This window comes from Pogoniulus pusillus, chromosome 26 (assembly GCF_015220805.1).
Source record: "Pogoniulus pusillus isolate bPogPus1 chromosome 26, bPogPus1.pri, whole genome shotgun sequence".
NCBI classification, from domain to species: Eukaryota; Metazoa; Chordata; class Aves; order Piciformes; family Lybiidae; genus Pogoniulus; species Pogoniulus pusillus.
The window spans coordinates 17,104,747-17,122,208 of record NC_087289.1 but is presented as its reverse complement, the minus strand read 5'-3'; the positions used below and the strand labels follow the sequence as shown (position 1 = coordinate 17,122,208).

The 17,462-nt window shown below is 44.6% G+C and overlaps 1 protein-coding gene across 5 annotated transcripts in view; it reads left to right on the top strand.

The window, feature by feature from the left end:
• LOC135187031 (serine/threonine-protein phosphatase 2A regulatory subunit B'' subunit alpha-like) overlaps positions 1–17,462 on the top strand; it is a 79,376-nt gene that overhangs the window by 9,025 nt on the left and 52,889 nt on the right. For all 5 annotated transcript variants that reach the window (XM_064165358.1, XM_064165359.1, XM_064165360.1 and 2 more), the window contains exon 2: positions 4,827–7,251. In XM_064165358.1, the coding sequence (XP_064021428.1) occupies positions 5,245–7,251 (2,007 nt within the window). In that variant the 5' untranslated portion in view covers positions 4,827–5,244. The remainder of the gene's footprint in view (positions 1–4,826; positions 7,252–17,462) is intronic.

Genomic DNA, 17,462 nt, shown 5'->3' with positions numbered 1-17,462 from the left:
TTAAACTCCAGTTGCCTGTAAGTGGTACAATCACCTCTGACCCTGAAACTCTACAGGTGCAGTTGTAAACAGTTTCTTTAGCTGAAATGTCTGCATGTGTGTCAATTCCCACTGGTCATGAGGACTGAAATCTTACCACTGCTGTTGTTCCCCTCTAAGTGTTATGTACATACCAGTCCTTTTGGATTATGTGCTGCTATTTAGGACACCAAAATATTACAAACTGTAAATATGTAAGACATACAGGACAAAGGACTGGCTCAGATGGTTAGTTTTTGCTTTTGTGGATTTTTGGGTGTTCTTTTTCCTTCTGAACTTCTTTGCTATAGAAGGAAAAGTGACTCTTATTAGTCTCTTATTCAAAGTATTTTGGAGGGTAAATTGTTCATGTGTTACTGAGTTGTAAATCAGTTCCTTTGTGATGGGGCTCAAAATAATTTATGTAAATGGCTTTTGGTATCACTCCAGCTGAATTCAGCAATGGACTTGTTACAATGATTTCTTCTGACAGCTACTTCTGATGTGACTCTTTTATCGATGTAGCATCTGGTGATGTTTTTAATACTAGAATTGGAAAGACTTTGTAGTGACTGCAGAATGCTGTGTAACATTACAAGTGGTCACATGAACTCTGTTGATTTGACCATTGGATCAGTGACCACTTGTCTGTGTGGTCAGAGACCCATTGGATTTTTGTGAAGTGTGGCTCAGTTTTAGCTCCTTTATGAGCTGCAGAACAGCTCTCTTCATTGAGTCATCTCATCTATTTCCATCTTCAGAGTGTTTGTGGTGTGTTTTTTACTTTGTTTACTGTGTCCTGACAAGAGATAGGTAGTAAGAAAAGTAATGATGTATCTCAGGGTCCAGTACCATTCTCCAGTGGGGTTTAAAATTAAGGAATTTGAGTAGAAGACTACTGTTCCCCCTCCTCCCTATTATTTGACAAAGTACCAGAGGTCGGCTGACTGTTGTGCTTTGTGAGGAAACATTGCTTCATTATATTTTGGTGCTTCAAACTTGTCTAAGAGAATAAGATGTGACACCAGATTACTTAGCTAGGATACCTTTTGGTGATATATTGGTGAGTGTCCAAATGGCAAAGTTGTTCTGTCTCTGCCTTTTTCAAGAATACCAAATTGCAGAGCTTATCCTACCACCTCTTCCACACTTGCATACTCACACCTGTGCTGCGTGCTGGTGCAGAAGTGGCTTGGCCACTCCCTGCTGCATGTTTTGGTGTTTTCTAACCTCTTATAACTAAAAATGTCGATGCTAGTACTGGAGATAAGAGTTCAAGATCTTTGCTAAATGTGAGATTTTCAGAGGCAGTAGAGGCCTGTCCCATAGCTTTTAGATTTCAGTTTGGAAGTAAGTCAAGTGATGGCTGACAGTCCCCTCCTAACAGATTGTCATGGTTCAGTTATTTAACTCCAGCATAATCTTTGCATGAATAGGATTTCTTGTGTGTCTTATAGAATAACCTTTTATATCATTAGTATCTGCAATAATTTTTTCCTTTGGAAAGTGATTCATCTCATCTTGCAGATAGGAAAGACAAAAAGCAGTATTCTGCAAGCACACAAGAAACCCTATTCATTCATGGTTTATATTGTGAAGCCAATCCTGTATCCTCGGGGTTGGAGTTGTTTTCGTGGCAGCAATCCTGATTACAGAATCTTGCTACAGTGTATCTGAACTGGGGGTTGTTCTAGAGTCGCAACTGGAATGAAGTGGCAGGCGGAAAGAAATGAAGTATGAATATTTCTTACTGCATTCAGTTTTTCCGTGGTGGCTGTTCACAAATAGTAGTTTTTAGTCACCAGCATAAAGGCACAACAAAAGCCCATTCAAGCTAAGCCTGAGACTAGGTTCTCAGATCTGATAACAGGAATACTCTTCTCCTGGATTTACATGCTGGGTCATGTTTGATGTATCATTGTACAGTGAAGCTGCAACCTGAGCATGTGCTGCCTTGGTTAAGACAGTGAAAAATGAGAAAAATGGTCCTACTCTTTGTGCTGCTGTCTAAACAATATTCTTTCATGTGGTTTTTGTCTTGTATAGCTGGAGCCGAGTACTCCAGCGCCTTGAATGACCTTGAAGACAGTGATAACAAAGCAATTAGTAAATAATCACTGAGAAGACATGAGTCAGTTTAGGCGAGAAGAGGATATCAAGGTTTTGATATTGATTCTTTCATTATTTCCTTCTCTGGCCTAGCAGTAGAAGATGTCAATGACAGAGGCAGGAGGTAGTGATCTTGCATTAGCCTTGACAAGTTTGTCTGGGTTATGTTGACGTGTGCTAGCAGCAGAGGGATGTGGGCAAACTGGACAGACATTAGAGTGTGCAGCAAATGTGGCTGGGGGCCTAACTTACACTAAAGCAGAAGGGGCTGACTGTAACATGGCTGAGCAGGGGTTTCAGGCATTACAAATTATTTGGAGTATGACATGGAAGTGGTGGGAAGAGGTTTGTGTTTCCAGCTACAGCAAATGAAATACTTGAACTAAAAAAGAGTCAGGTTAATTTGGAAGTCTAGGAGAGCTTTTCCTTGAAGATGAAGGTGGCTGAAAGGATTGGGTAAACCGACTCAGTCCCAGTCGAAGGGACACTTCTGTAGGGAAGACATTACCCTTGGAGTGACACAGGAGAAGGAGACAGTCTAATGCATTCTTTCTCCAATTAAGAAATAACTTAAGATGTAATTATTTCTCAAATTAGGTATAAAGTCAGACTGTTCTTTACTGGTAAAAAGATGACTGATTTCTCCTGGCTGTGCATGACACAGAGGGAGGAAAGAGCTCTGAGAAAGTGAGTCCCATGTTTTTGCAGAAGCAGTTTAATTTCTTCAGTAAAGCTGCTGTCCCTCTCCACATTATCTATCTTTCATTTCAGTAAATGCCAGAAAGCTTGTAGTTGATGGAGGCTCAGAAAAGGAAAAGCAGCAGACCCCTTGCTCTGGATGTGTTAGAAGGCACTCTCAGGGAGCCTGTAGATCATTAGACATTTTGGAAGCACAGGAACATGGGTTTTCCTGTCTGAACAAAGCCTGTTGAGTCCTGTAAGACGAAGAGGTTGGGGAGCTAATTGTACTTTAACTGTAACTCACATGCATCAGAGCATTTAGCACACCTGATAGTGAAGCCTCAGAGTCAGTGACTGGAGGGCGTGGAGTCATGTTACCTAGGTTTATGCTTATACCTGATGGTAGCAGCACCCCGGGGTTTAAAAACGGTTCTGTATACACCTTTTAGCCTCAGGCAGCCTGACTCACTGTGGCACACCTCATACCTCTGATGATCCTCCCCTCCCATGCCTGTGGGGCTTTGGGGCAGTGCCAGGGAGTGTAGAGGAGAGCAGTACAGGACGAGCACAGAAGTGTGCTGAGGAGCTGGCCCTAGTGCAAGATACAGCTTGGCCCGCAGCGTTTGATGGGCAGGTGGCAGCCTGTTACCAGCAGGGCAGTTGGAGCAGCTAATTCTTCACCTTGAATGCAATTGTCCCAACGCTTGATGTAACCCAAAGTACGAATCTAGGAGGTTTCTTTACTCTGTGCTGTTCTACCCAGTGGCACTGAGCAGACATGCCACATTGCAAGTTCTATCAGATACTTGTAAATGACTACTGCTCAGTTTTAAATTAGAGCTTCTAAATACATCAGTTGTGAATGTCCAGCAGTCTTGTGCTATCCCCAGTCCTTAATTTCAACATTGCCAAACTCCAAGGTACTTCTCTGTTGTGTGAGCTAGTATTGCTGGGATGCAACATGCACGGAGAGCAACCCTCTCATCAAAGATGTGGACCTTCACATAGTGTTAGATGTCAGCCTTTGAAACAGTAAAGTAAACCCATTCTGTAGTGTGGCTTAGCTGTAATATGGTCATGTTTTATTAAATGGATTTCTGATTGCACAGCAATAGAGGGTGATGAGAATTTAATTGTAAAGGTTTGTCTTGATTATTGAAGTATTAAAGATGAAGCCGTGTCTAAAATTTAAGACTCTTAAATCTGGGATTTCCTACACTTTTTTAACAAAGTTAGGCAGCTTTTGGTTTTCTTCTGGTGTAGTTGTGACCATGATGATATGAAAAGCAGCTGCAAATAGCTACATGAAGTGTAAACCACTTGGTGCTTGATCTTTGCAGGCTTAGCTTTTATACGCATTACTTTCTTGCTCTTGATGTCTGCACCAGCAGATTTATTTAACAAAACAGGCTGCTGTTTATGGGTTGTAAGAATGACAAAACAGTTGTTTTTCCTTAGACCATTTTGCCATAGTTCCAGAGAACTCGGTGAAAAGCTAATGGAAGCCAATGTGGCCTTTCCTAAAGGCCATACATTCTTAGAAGCATTCATCTACTTTGCTTCAGGCTGCTTGCAGCTTTTTATAACCCAGAGTTTAGTAATCCTGAATGTGCTTTTCTTTACTGCTCTTTGCTGAGTCTTAGTGTCTTGGAAAATGAAAGTCAGAATTTCACAAGATGATCAAAACATTTTTTTCTCCATTAGAATTAAAGGTAATGTTTTGTTCAGTCTGAGCAGGGAAAAAAAAAGGCAAGCCTAAAAAAAAAATTAATGAGGGGTTAAAATAGAGTTGTTAAAACAGCAACACTCAGCCAGCCTGTGTATAAATATAGGCTAGCTCCTCAGGGGTGTTCTTATATGGTAGATCCAAGTGAAGGAAAAATATCAGCCTACTCTTACTCTGTGCAAGTGTGAGTGTTGGTTGTTACAGTCTGTTGCCATATGTTAGGTAGTAGACAGGGCTGCTTATTACATAGAAATTATGACTCTCACTTTGTGTTTTTTCTTTCCTGTTGCAGGACCCTACCTTACCAGTGTGAGAGGGGAATTGCACAACCATGCTGTGGATTTTTTGTTTGTGCATGCTGCTTGATGATCTATCTTTTATTGACTCACCCAAAAATTGCTGTCTTTTCACTTCTGCCTGAGAGTTATCTGGATTATCTAACACCTGCTGGAGAATCTTCCTGGACCATTACAAATGGAGCAGCTTGTGCTGCATCAGCAAAACTTTCTGCATGGAGTACAAGAGTAAAGTGGTTTTAAGTCAAACCACACTAATTGTTGTGGCTGTACTGCTCCAGACTTCACTAAGGCTTTCCAAGGCAGTAGTTTCTCATGTATTTGAATGTTTTCAACTGACATTTGAATAATTTTATTAATTCTGGTGTGGCTGTCAAAAGTAGGGAGGGGTGTGAACTTTTTCCTGTTAAGTTCATGGTGAGTTTTGAAGCTTCACTTCCAAGTGTGATCTGTGCTATGGCAGCAGCCTACAGGCTTATGGTTACTTCTGTGAACTGCTATAGCAGTGTGGTGATAGACCAGCACTTTCAGCACACTGTGCATTACTGCACAGGGACTTGCCAAGTGTTTAAGCAAGGAGTTACATGTATAGTTGCCCACCACAACATCTGTGCAGAGCTCGGTGTCCAAGATGCCAACCTAGACCATAAAATCCCTGTTCCTGAAAATGGTCTTGCATTGCCTGGAAATGAGGACTATCCACAAATTCTCCCAAGTAATCCAAGAATCAAAAAGGGCTCTACAGTGCAAGCCTCCAGCAGTTTAAAAGACATTACTGGTGAGGCAATAAACCTTGCTAGTGGTAAAATAAAGGAATTCTCCTTTGAAAAGCTCAAAAACTCTTCCAGTCATGTGGCCTACAGAAAGGGAAGGAAAGTTCGTTCAGAATCATTCAGCAGGAGATCATTTGATTTTGACTTGCTTTGTGGGCACTTCAGCAATGATGAGAACTGCCCTCCATATGGCTTTTTGCAGAGCCCTTCACCTGTGGAAAAATGGCAGGAGAGCAATGATGCTCCAGAAGTCACCACAAATCCCCTGATTCCCTTCTCGCCTCATTCCTTCTCTGAAGAAAACTTCATTACCCAGATTTTGGAAAAACACAAGCTAGATGGTTCTTCTGGTGGGGACATTAAAGTGTGTTTAGACATCCTGCTGAAGTGCTCAGAGGATCTGAAGAAGTGCACAGACATAATCAAGCACTGCATCAAAAAGAAGTCTGCAGACAGCGTTAGTGGAGGGAGCAGCAGTGATCCTCTGGCCAATTCAGATATATATATGAATCTGATGACAAGATTTTCTTCCTACCTGAAGAAGCTACCCTTTGAGCTCAAGCCACCAGGAAACAAGGAAGGTAGAGACTTGGCAGAACTGGTTAACTGTTTTCATGGCTTGCAGCAAGCTCCCTTTCTCTCAGCGTTTGGAGATGAGCAACCGCCTAGGTATGAAGATATTATTCAGCTGCCGTCCTCAAGTGCAGCTCCCCTCAGCCTAGCAGGAGATCGTTGTGAGGTGACAAGCACCTCTCAGTCCATCCAAACCAGTCCTGTGAGCTTTACCTCCGACTCCCTCCACAGCATCCCACAGGAGAACAGTGTGAGAGCTGTGAAAGATGTTTCTGCCCTACCTCAGTTACCAGCCACAAGCCCTTCTGACTGCACATCTTCCACTGAGTCTCTCTACATTAAGGAGGAGTCTGATGGGGAAAGAACATTTGGAAAAGTAAAGACGGCAGAGCAGCAGAAAGGAGGCTGGGCGAGTCTAGAGCACAGCTGTCGAATAGCTGCTGGTTCAGATCTCACTGCCAGTGCTGAAGCACAACATGCCAGAGTGGGAGGCACTGAGCTCTGTCATGCTTCTGAGAAAATGAGTTCTTCAAAAGCAGTTTCAGATTCCATACTGTGTGGTTCCCAAGCCAATACCTCCAAAGGAGAACAGATGTGTAGTAAGATAGACAAGGAGGAGATAGACAAACTGCTGCTGGACTTGGAGTGCTTCTCTCAGAAAATGGAGAGTTCTTTGAGGGAACCCCCTCTAAAGGAGAATGAACCTGCCCCTTTGCAGGTGTCTGGCTGGCATGGTAGGCAGGTACTACCTCAGGCTCTTGAACCCAAAAGCAAACCCACTGACCCCACTTCCCCTTTGTCAAAAATCATGGAACTCAATGGTCATAAAATGGAAGAGGATGACAAAGCCCTTTTACTGCGCATCCTGGAAAGCATCGAGGACTTTGCCCAGGAACTGGTGGAATTCCAGACAGGCAAGGGAAGCTTGTCCAAGGAGAGGGAAGTGATGCAGATCCTTCAGGAAACTCTAACAACTCCTTCACAGTCCCTACTTGCAGGGCAAAAAAGCCATGCTGAGGCTGCTTCCAGAGACTCTGTTCCAGCTTCGATTCAGCAGGCCCCAGAAGTGATTAAGGTAAGAGAACCAAACCTTTGCTGGGATAGTGAGTAAAATAAATATGAGAAAATGTAGGGTAAAATGGATTTACATCTGCTAAGTGGTTCTTTGTGCTTTGGGTGGTGCAGCATGGAATAACATGCTCAGCCTGGTAGAAATGTGGCATTTGTTTAAATGCAAACAATAAAAACAAAACAGGAAACTTCAAAACTCTAAGCAGACAGAATGTGCCCTGATGTATAGTTTCACTTTGGAGCTTTCTCCTGTCCTCCTGATGTTTCTGCAGACTGTTTGCTTGTACTTTAAATGGGCCTTATATAATAGAGGATGGAAACAAATTTCTAGCTAACTGCTTTATTCCTGGGCACAGGTGGCTGTCACCAGTTCAGTGAGAACTGAATGTTTCACTTCTCCCTTTCCCATCTCTGAGCAGACTCCAAGAGTCTTTGTTCTCCTCCTCATCACTAGTTCCTAAAGATAGAGATCCTCTATGCACAAAGGTCAGAATCTACAAATACTGAAGTTTTTTTTTTAGCTGCCTCCAGTGCCCAGTCATTCTGGAGTCTGCATTGCTTATACCCCTCAAAAGAGGGCTGAATCTTCTCACAAAATAGTGTCATAAAATCAACCAGGTTGGAAGAGACCTCCAAGATCATCCAGTCCAACCTAGCACCCAGCCCTATCCAATCAACTAGACCATGGCACTAAGTGCCTCATTGAGTCTTTTCTTGAAGACCTCAAGGGACGGTGCCTCCACCACCTCCCTGGGCAGCCCATTCCAATGCCAATCACTCTCTCTGACAACAACTTCCTCCTAACATCCAGCCTAGACCTACCCCAGCACAACTTGAGACTGTGTCCCCTTGTCCTGTTGCTAGTTGCCTGGGAGAAGAGGCCAACCCCACCTGGCTACAATGTCCCTTCACGTAGTTGTAGACAGCAATGAGGTCAACCCTGAGCCTCCTCTTCTCCAGGCTAAACAGGCCCAGCTCCCTCAGCCTCTCCTCATAGGGTTTGTGTTCCAGGTCCTTCACCAGCTTTGTTGCCCTTCTCTGGACATGTTCCAGCACCTCAACATCTCTCTTGAATTGAGGAGCCCAGAACTGGACACAGTACTCAAGGTGTGGCCTGACCAGTGTTGAATACAGGGGCAGAAAAACCTCCCTTGTCCTGCTGGCCACACTGTTCCTGATCCAGGCCAGGATGCCATTGGCTCTCCTGGCCACCTGGGCACACTGCTGCCTCATCTTCAGCTACTATCTATCAGTACCCCCAGGTCCCTTTCCTCCCGGCTGCTTTCCAGCCACTCAGTCCTCGGCCTGTAGCTCTGCTTGGGGTTGTTGTGGCCAAAGTGCAGAACCCTGCACTTGGCCATGCAGGCTCTTGGTGGAAGCCAAGACTGTCTGTCCAGCCCTGAGCGCTTTTCATTTGGTAGCAAGTGCCGTATTTTCAGGGCAACTTGGTGCCAAACTTCCAACCCCACAGAAACTGTAGAGAGTGATTCATTTGCCAAAATCAGCCTTCCACACAGGCACTTAAAAAGTGCCCAGGTTACAAGTGAACTTTCACAGCTCCTTCCATTTGAAGCATGAAGCTCACATCTTGAAGACTGTCCTCTGCTGAAAACACAGGTATTTGGTGTATTCTGCAAGGGGAGGGTGGCACTACAGAGATCTTTTTAGACTAGGCTCTCCAAGTGTTTCTGAACTTTCTCTGGGCATTTCTTACAGAAAACAGAGAGCACAACTTTGTCTGATATTTCCAGCAAGGGAAAGAGGTTGGGTTTTTTTTTCCCTTGAGGAGTACAGAGTTAAGCAGCTCTAAAGTGATCTTTTATCATAGCCATTTTTGCTTTGTGTATTAATTTACAACATTTTCTAACTAGCAGACTGAAGAAATGTTTGATGAAGTGTGACACTGACTGTGGTGGTTTTCCTCTAACACTTGAGAGTCGGGTGCATTTGCATTGTCACATAGCTTATCAGTCTAGTCACTTCTCGGCTTCTGTTTCCCTAATCACTCACCTAGCTTGTGTGTGTTTGCTCCCAGCTTGCCTTCTGTGGCCGTACAACACACACCCATTCTGCCAGAGCTCTTCATTTCAGTGCAGGGGTATGATCTTTGTTTTGTTTAGATGCCTAGAGCTGAAGATCACAAGATAGGCTAACTCTCTTGGGGGACCCAGAGAAGCCAGAGAGGGCCTAGGTTGAGCACTGCACAGCATGGATGCATTTGGTACCCTCCCGAGGGAGTTAGTCCCTAACAGAATGGACAAAAATCATCTCAGCTGCTGAGTCTGTGCTTGCTCTGAGGTTTGTTGTCATTTATAGCACAGATATGGACACAAAGCTCTCTGTAGGTATAGCATCTAGGGAATGTATCTATGTTCCTAGATAACTTTGTCTGGGGCTCCATGTGGATTCTGATTTGCTTACACACGTGTGCATGAATAATATGTAAAATATGTGTTGTGTTTTCTTAGGGCTCATAAAACTGTTATTAAATAGCTGTGTGCACACACAAAAAGCCCCAGAGATCTAACAATAACACTGGAAACACAGTGTAGCTTTCATTTATGCAAGTTTGACAGTTTTAATGTCTCTCAAATCCTAAGCAATGAAAAAGCAAAGAAGAACCACTCTTAGTATGAGACTGTTTGCTGTCTCAATTGGTGTGTCTGGATTGAAATCTCTGCTAACTTGTATTGGCAACAGGTGTTCTCTCTATCAGAAAAGCCAATGGTGCTTGCCCACAGAGAACAGTAGAATTAGTTGTCTCTTCTTTTCAAAACAAAATGAGTTAGAAACTAGGAAATGAATACTTTAAGAAGTCCATCAGCTTTACAGAGCACATGATGAGTGCATCATGCTGCTTTCAGGCAAGCCAGGAAACACTGCATACTTTTAGACTGCCCAACATTTCCCATTCTGAGATCCGGTTTTCCACTGCTTATCTCTAAACCTACAACTATTTGTTTTAAAACTTCCTGCTCTGTGTGCCTGTCTTAAGCTGATCTTTTAATACATTGTGTTGGGGAAAAAGTAGTTCAGTGAAAACAGGTTAGCTGTCTGTGAAGTCTAGCAAAAAAGCCTAACTATTCATCTGTCTTTTTAGATAGGAGGGCAGTGAGGAGCTCTGGGCAGACTGGCAGGTGTGAGGGAAAGGGGGAAAACACAAATCAATGCATAGTAAAGAAGCTCGAGATGGAGATTCTCTGACTTCACCTGCAGAAGTGGTGAGTGTCAGTGTTTCTGAAAGGCAAAGGGTGCTACCTGTAAGGTAAAATGATGTCTTCTGTAAAGTTATAGGAAAGGTCAGTGGTGGATGTTTTAACCACCTGTTAACCTGTCTCTGTCCTTGATCTATCCCTGTACAGGATGGATAATTTAATGGACTATTTGAATTCAGTTAATGCTTGCATAAGAATTGATACTCAGTGAAAGTACCCTAGAAAAGTCTGTAAAAAATTGAGTCATCCTCTTTTCAGAATCGTGTTTGACTGGTGCAGAGCTCTGCCCCTAGTCCTGCTCATGTGTTTTGTTTTAAGAGCTGTTGGACAAAAATCATCAATAATTTTGGGAGCAGAAACCAGGACCAAGGTTTGATATGAAGAGGCTTCTTATTTTTTTTTTTTTTTACCTTCCTCTGCTGGATGTCTCTTCTCAAAAAGATTTACTTGCCAGAAAGAGCAATTCTGCTTCCCATTTGTCTCCCCTAGGTCTCTACTTCCTATTGCATGGTCTTGAATCTTTCTGTCCACTGACTGTGATGCTTGTATACAGAATAGAAATTTTAGGTGTGTTTTCTGCCAGATGAGTAAAAGGAATTGCTCATGCAGATGTTACATGAGTGATGTAATTGCTTCTGGACAGGGATTAGAAAAGGCTTCTTTCCAGTGAGGCTGGTGAGACACTGGCACAGGTTGCCCAGGGGCATTGTGGCTGCTTCCTCCCTGGAGGTGTTCAAGGCCAGGTTGGATGAGGCCTTGAGCGACCTGTTCTAGTGGGAGGTGTCCCTGCCTAAGGCAGGGGGTTGGAACTGGATGATCTTTGTGGTCCCTGCCAACCTAAACCATTCTATGAATGGGGATCAGGCAGCAGAGGGTTTTCAGTTTCAGACCACCTTGTCTGATCACATTATCTCAGATGGTAGAGCTCTGAGTTAAGTCTTCAGAGTCTGCTCTGTGCTGCCTCTTGTGTCTTCTGGGCTGGGATTAGGTAGCACCTATCAAATCCTGCCCTGCCTGAAAGACTGATGGAGTAGGTACTGCTGGGACTTTCAGAAGTGTTCTTAACTTGATGTGCTCTAAAACTTTGTTCCAAGGCTGCACACTTCGATTTTTGTATCAAAATGTGTTGCAAGCTTAAACAAGTGGTCCTTAGCTGGCTCTGAGTGGCATTATGACTGTTTCACAGTCATCTAAAATTAAGGTTGGCAAATTCATAATTCTTTCCCTTCAAAATGCTACTTCATCAGTTTGTGTACTTCTTTGTTTTGCAAGTTTAATGATATGCTTATGTGGATCTTGTATGGGGCAATTAAATGTTAAAAGTAGCTGTGATGACATCAGTGACAACTGTCACAAAAGAACCACATTTTCTGATCACATATTGATAATCTCTTGTCAGTTAAGCTATAGATACAATCTGCAGTCTTAAAAGAATAATTACTCAGTGCTTCTAAACCTTAAGAGTAATGAAGTTGAGTATATATATTTTTTTCCTGTCTGGCAATAGTTACTGCAATAAATGAAAGTGGTAAGTGAATCTTGAAGTATCTCAGAAGCAAAGGTGACAGGAAAAAAAAATCTGATCAGATGAAATGAAAGGAAGCAAGGTTGGATCAGATGATTCTTGAGATCCCTTCTAACCTTGTATTTTATCACAGGATGTCAGAGGTAGGAAGAGACCCAAAGAGTTCATCAAGTCCAACCCCCTGGCAGAGCAGGAACATACAATCTAGCTCAGGTCACACAGGAATGCATCCAGACAGACCTTGAAAGTCTCCATAGAAGGAGACTCCACAGCCTCCCTGGGGAGCCTGTTCCAGTGCTCTGTGACCCTTACAGGAAAGGAGTTTGTCCTTGTGTCGAGGTGGAACCTCCTGTGCTGCAGCTTCCATCCACTGCTCCTTGTCCTATTCCAGGGAGCAGTGAGCAGAGCCTGTCCCCCAACTCCTGGCAGCCCTCAGATGTTTATAAACATTTATCAAATCCCCTCTCAGTCTTCTCCAGACTAAACAGCCCCAGGCTGCTCAGCCTCTCCTCATCAGCCATGCCCTCCAGTTCCCTCATCATCCTCATAGCCCTCCACTGGACCCTCTCCAGCAGATCCCTGTCCCTCTGAAACTGGGGAGCCCAAAACTGAACACAGTATTCAAGATGAGGTCTCAGCAGGGCAGAGTAGAGGGGGAGGAGAACCTCCCTTGATCTGCTGGACACACTCTTCCTAATACACCCCAGGATCCCATTTGCCCTTCTGGCCACAAGGGCACATTGCTGTGCCATGGATGTTCTCCACCAACACTCCCACATCCCTCTCCACAGGGCTGCTCCCCAGCAGATCACCTCCCAGCCTGTACTGGTGCAGTTTATTATTCCTCCCCAGGTGAAGGACTCTGCACCTGTCCTTGTCAAACCTCATTTGGTTCCTCTTTGCCCAGCTCTCCAGTCTGCCCAAGTCTTACTGGATGGCCACACAGCCTTCAGCTATGTCAGCCAAGCCTCCCAGCTTGGTGTCATTTTAGGAATTAAAAAGCTGGTACCAGGCACTCAGGAACATGTTCCTGGCACACAGGCAGCTTTGGTAATCAGGGCAGATATGGTCTCTGCTTGTGTGAGGTTGATTTATCTTGAAGTACACATATAAAGGTAGGTGAAACAAAACCTGGTGACATTGAGTTTTTCAGCCTCATTGACTTTCAAAGCAAGAAAAAGTCACACTGCTGCTGGAGAAGTTTAATCTGGTTTGCAAACAGTTGAAGCCAGTGCCCTTTTAGGCTCTGCAGTGTGCATTGAACTGTTGCAGCTAGGCTTTGGGCTACAGCAAAATACCATGATGATTAAGTCATCGAAATTTTAAGGACTAAGCTCCTAACTTCAGGCATAGGTGAGGTGCTGTGTTTCAATGGCTAGCAAAGGCCATCTGGCACCTCTTTAGGTTTGACATCTCTCACCCTTATGCTTCAACTGGGTCACTTGTGGCAAAGAGAAACACTGAATTTGACTGTGGTTCATTCAGGCTGTTGATGGCAGCTTTTTCTGCTGCAAATTTTGTCCAATTGACTTTGAAACTCTTGATACAGGATTCTCTTACTGCCACTTTCTCATGGTACTCCACGTTTTTATTTATACCCACTTTGTGCATTTTGAGAATAGGAAATGCTGTGCTAGGAACCTGCTCTAATGCAAAAATCACAGAGCTCAAGGCTAGACCATGGCACCAAGTGCCACGTCCAGTCCTGCCTTGAACAGCTCCAGGGACGGCGACTCCACCACCTCCCCGGGCAGCCCATTCCAGTGTCCAATGACTCTCTCAGGGAAGAACTTTCTCCTCACCTCCAGCCTAAATTTCCCCTGGTGTAGCCTGAGCCTGTGTCCCCTTGTTCTGGTGCTGGCTGCCTGAGAGAAGAGAGCAACCTCCTCCTGGCCACAACCACCCCTCAGGTAGTTGTAGACAGCAATAAGGTCTCCCCTGAGCCTCCTCTTCTCCAGGCTAACCAATCCCAGCTCCCTCAGCCTCTCCTCGTAGGGCTGTGCTCAAGGCCTCTCCCCAGCCTCGTCGCCCTTCTCTGGACACACTCAAGCATCTCAATGTCCTTCCTAAACTGGGGGGCCAGGTCTCTTCCAACCTTGATGATACTGTGATAATCAATAAATACATTGAAATTCAGATACAGCAAGCCCAGCCTTCAGATTATTTGCATGTTTCCAGGTTCTCAGTGCGAAAAAATCCCACACTTCTGTCATCTTTTGTGGCTGAATAGTAGGTGGTTGATTTGAGTGTGGTGTGGGTATTTTTGTTCCTGTTGTCTGTTTGCTTTGTTGGTGTGGGTTGGTTGTTTTTTTAAGTAGCTGCTAGTGGCTGCTGAGTGGTGTGTGTCTTTTAAAGCCCACTGTAGGTGATCTGGATGCAGCTGTAGATAGAATCATGAAATGGTTTAGGTTGGAAGAGGCCTCAAGGATCATCCAGTTCCAACCCACTGCCATAGGCAGGGACACCTCCCACTAGAACAGGTTGCTCAAGGCCTCATCCAACCTGGCCTTGAACACCTCCAGGGAGGGAGCAGCCACAATCTCCCTGGGCAACCTGTGCCAGTGTCTCACCACCCTCACTGCAAAGAACCCTTTTCTAACATCTAGTTTAAATCTCCCCTCTGCCAGTTCAAACCCATTACCCCTCATCCTGTCATTACAAGATCTTGTCAATAGTCCCTCCCCAGCCTTCCTCTAGGTCCCCTTCAGATACTGGAAGGCCACTGTAAGGTGTCCTGGAAGCCTTCTCTTCTCCAGGCTGCAGAGCCGCAACTCCCTCAGCCTGTCCTCAGAGCAGAGCTGCTGCAGCCCTCTCAGCATCTTCGTGGCCCTTCTCTGCACTGGCTCCAACAGTTCCATGTCTTGCTTGTGCTGGGGGCTCCAGAACTGCACACAGGACTCCAGGTGGGGTCTGAGGAGAGCAGAACCAAGGGGCAGAGTCTCCTTCCTTGCCCTGCTGCCCACACTGCTCTTGCTGCAGCCCAGCACAGGGTTGTGTCTGGGCTGCACTCACACTGCAGGCTCCTGTTGAGCTTTTCATCATCCCAGACCCTCAGGGCTGCTCTCAGCCATTCCCTACCTAGCCTGGAGTTGTGCTTGGGATTGCACCGACCCTAGTGCAGGACCTTACACTTGGCCTTGTTGAATGCCCTGAGGTTGGCCTGGGCACACCTCTGCAGCCTGTCTAGGTGCCTCGGGATGGATCCCTGCCCTATAGCAAGTCGACTGTGCCACACAGCTTGGTGCCATCTGCACACTTGCTGAGGGTGCAAGGAGAAGTTCTTTGGACTACGTTTCCTCTGCAGTCTGTAAGCAGGGTGAGAGTTTAGTTGAAGTACATTTGCCACAAAATCTTTCAAATAAATCCCCTTCTGCAGTGCTGCTGTATGAGATGTGCAGGACCCCAGTACAGAGGAGCCTTGTGGGTTCTTTTGGCATTGCCTTAGTGTTTAGGAACAATTGTTATAATAAGAAAAACAACCTTTTATTCCAAAACTGTTCCATGTGTATCTGTATAACCTTCACTTAGTGACAATCCCAGTAAAAATATGCCTGCTTGCTTTTTGGGGGCTTCTTATTCCTGTCCTTACCCTGCCACTCTGTTAGGTTTCATATTCATTTGCAGGGCACGTGGCAAAGTGGGCTGATGACATTGTAGTAACCTTGCAGTTCTCTGGGCTTGTAGTCATGAGTATACATCTGGACTTAAAGGCTTTTTCAGTTCCTAGTTTGCACAGCTCAGATGTAGCTGCAGTGACCTAAATGAACCCAAGTGTTGCTACATTCTTGTTCAAATCTTATTTTATAAAGAACTGGATTCCACAGCCCAGGCCTGATAATTGAGAAGCAACAGGAGAGAAAGTAAACTTAGTGGGTTTGATACAGATTTATGAAGACATTAAAAGAAAATACCTTTGTGAGTGTGCTGGAGGTCTCTCTGCCTTAGTAAATAATCCATTTAGCTGCACAAGAGCAAATCTGTGATAAGAGCATCCTTTTGGATAGACTGTTTCTGTGTCTGTCCCTAGGGCAGGCACAGTAAGTGATGCTGTATGTGATTTAACTTTAGGCCTTCTGCACAAAACCAGAAACAGGACATCAGAGGCACATGTGCAATAAAAACTTTCTGTTTGTGAGGCCCAGTGAGACATCTTTCTCATTTCTAATGTGCTATTTTGATACAAGCTTTACTATCAAGAATTTCTCTGTCACTGAGCATAAAACATAAACTGGCAAACTGAGGCTTTCAAAATCAGGCAGAGAAAGCAGGGACTTAGTGTTTGTGGATGTTGTGGGGTAAGAGCTGGACTTAGGCTTTCATTAAGCACTGCTCTTGTGGTGGAAGGAGAAGAACACACTTAAGCCTAGGCAAAGTCTTCAGCAAGAACTTGAAGTCTACTTGTTCAAGGTTGTGAGGAGAGAGAGAAGCCTACTGCCCACTGAGAATTGCTTTGCCTTAGCTGTGTGTTATGGGAAAAGTGAATAAAAAAGAACGATCATAGAATCATAGAATCAACCAGGTTGGAAGAGACCTCCAAGATCAGCCTGTCCAACCTATCCCCCAGCCCTATCCAGTCAACCAGACCATGGCACCAAGTGCCTCATCCAGGCTTTGCTTGAACACCTCCAGGGACAGTGCCTTCACCACCTCCCTGGGCAGCCCATTCCAATGGCAAATCACTCTCTCTCATTTTGGTGTCTTTATGAGACTGTTTTCTTAAGGACTGCTTCAGAGTGTCTGAGCTTGTTTCCAAGGTTGTCTTTATGTGCTTGCTTGGCACTGAAGAAATTAGATGATTTGCTTTGTTACAAGCAAGAAGGAAAAAGTTATGTTATCACAGTATCACCAAGGTTGGAAGAGACCTCATAGATCATCAAGTCCAACCCTTTACCACAGAGCTCAAGGCTTTCATGCAATTACAACTTTTGGTCTGGAGTGGGAACTAATGCTGATCTTCTGCTTCATCACCTCAGAAGCAGGAACTTCAGACCACTAGCATCGTGTGTTCACAGGCCTTGCATGAGAGCATGTGGTTTAACCCCGTCTGAGTCTGTCTGGTGCGCATTTGCTCCTCAGGTTTCAGCACATAAAGTGAGAGCTATTTGGGAAGATGGTATATTTAGCCACTTCTGCAGTGCATCTAATTATAGCACTCTTGGTGGTGGTGGTGGTGGGTGCTTCCTTTCCCATGTTACCCCTGGCCTATTACAGGCCAAGGACAGATTGTCTGTCATACAGCCAGCGGGGAAATAGATTCTGTTGTAGATCATGTTTCTCAATTAAACTATTACAAGAAGGCAGAAGATCCTGGTGGTGCTGAAAGATACTTTCAATATCAATTGGAAAAGGGAGGACTGGATTCAGGAATGAGATAAAATCTCTAGATGTTGTCCTTGTGAAGAGAGAGAAGACATAGTATGGTGAAGCTATTTGCCATTTTTTGCCTGTAAAAATCAAACCCAAGAAAGCAACGTG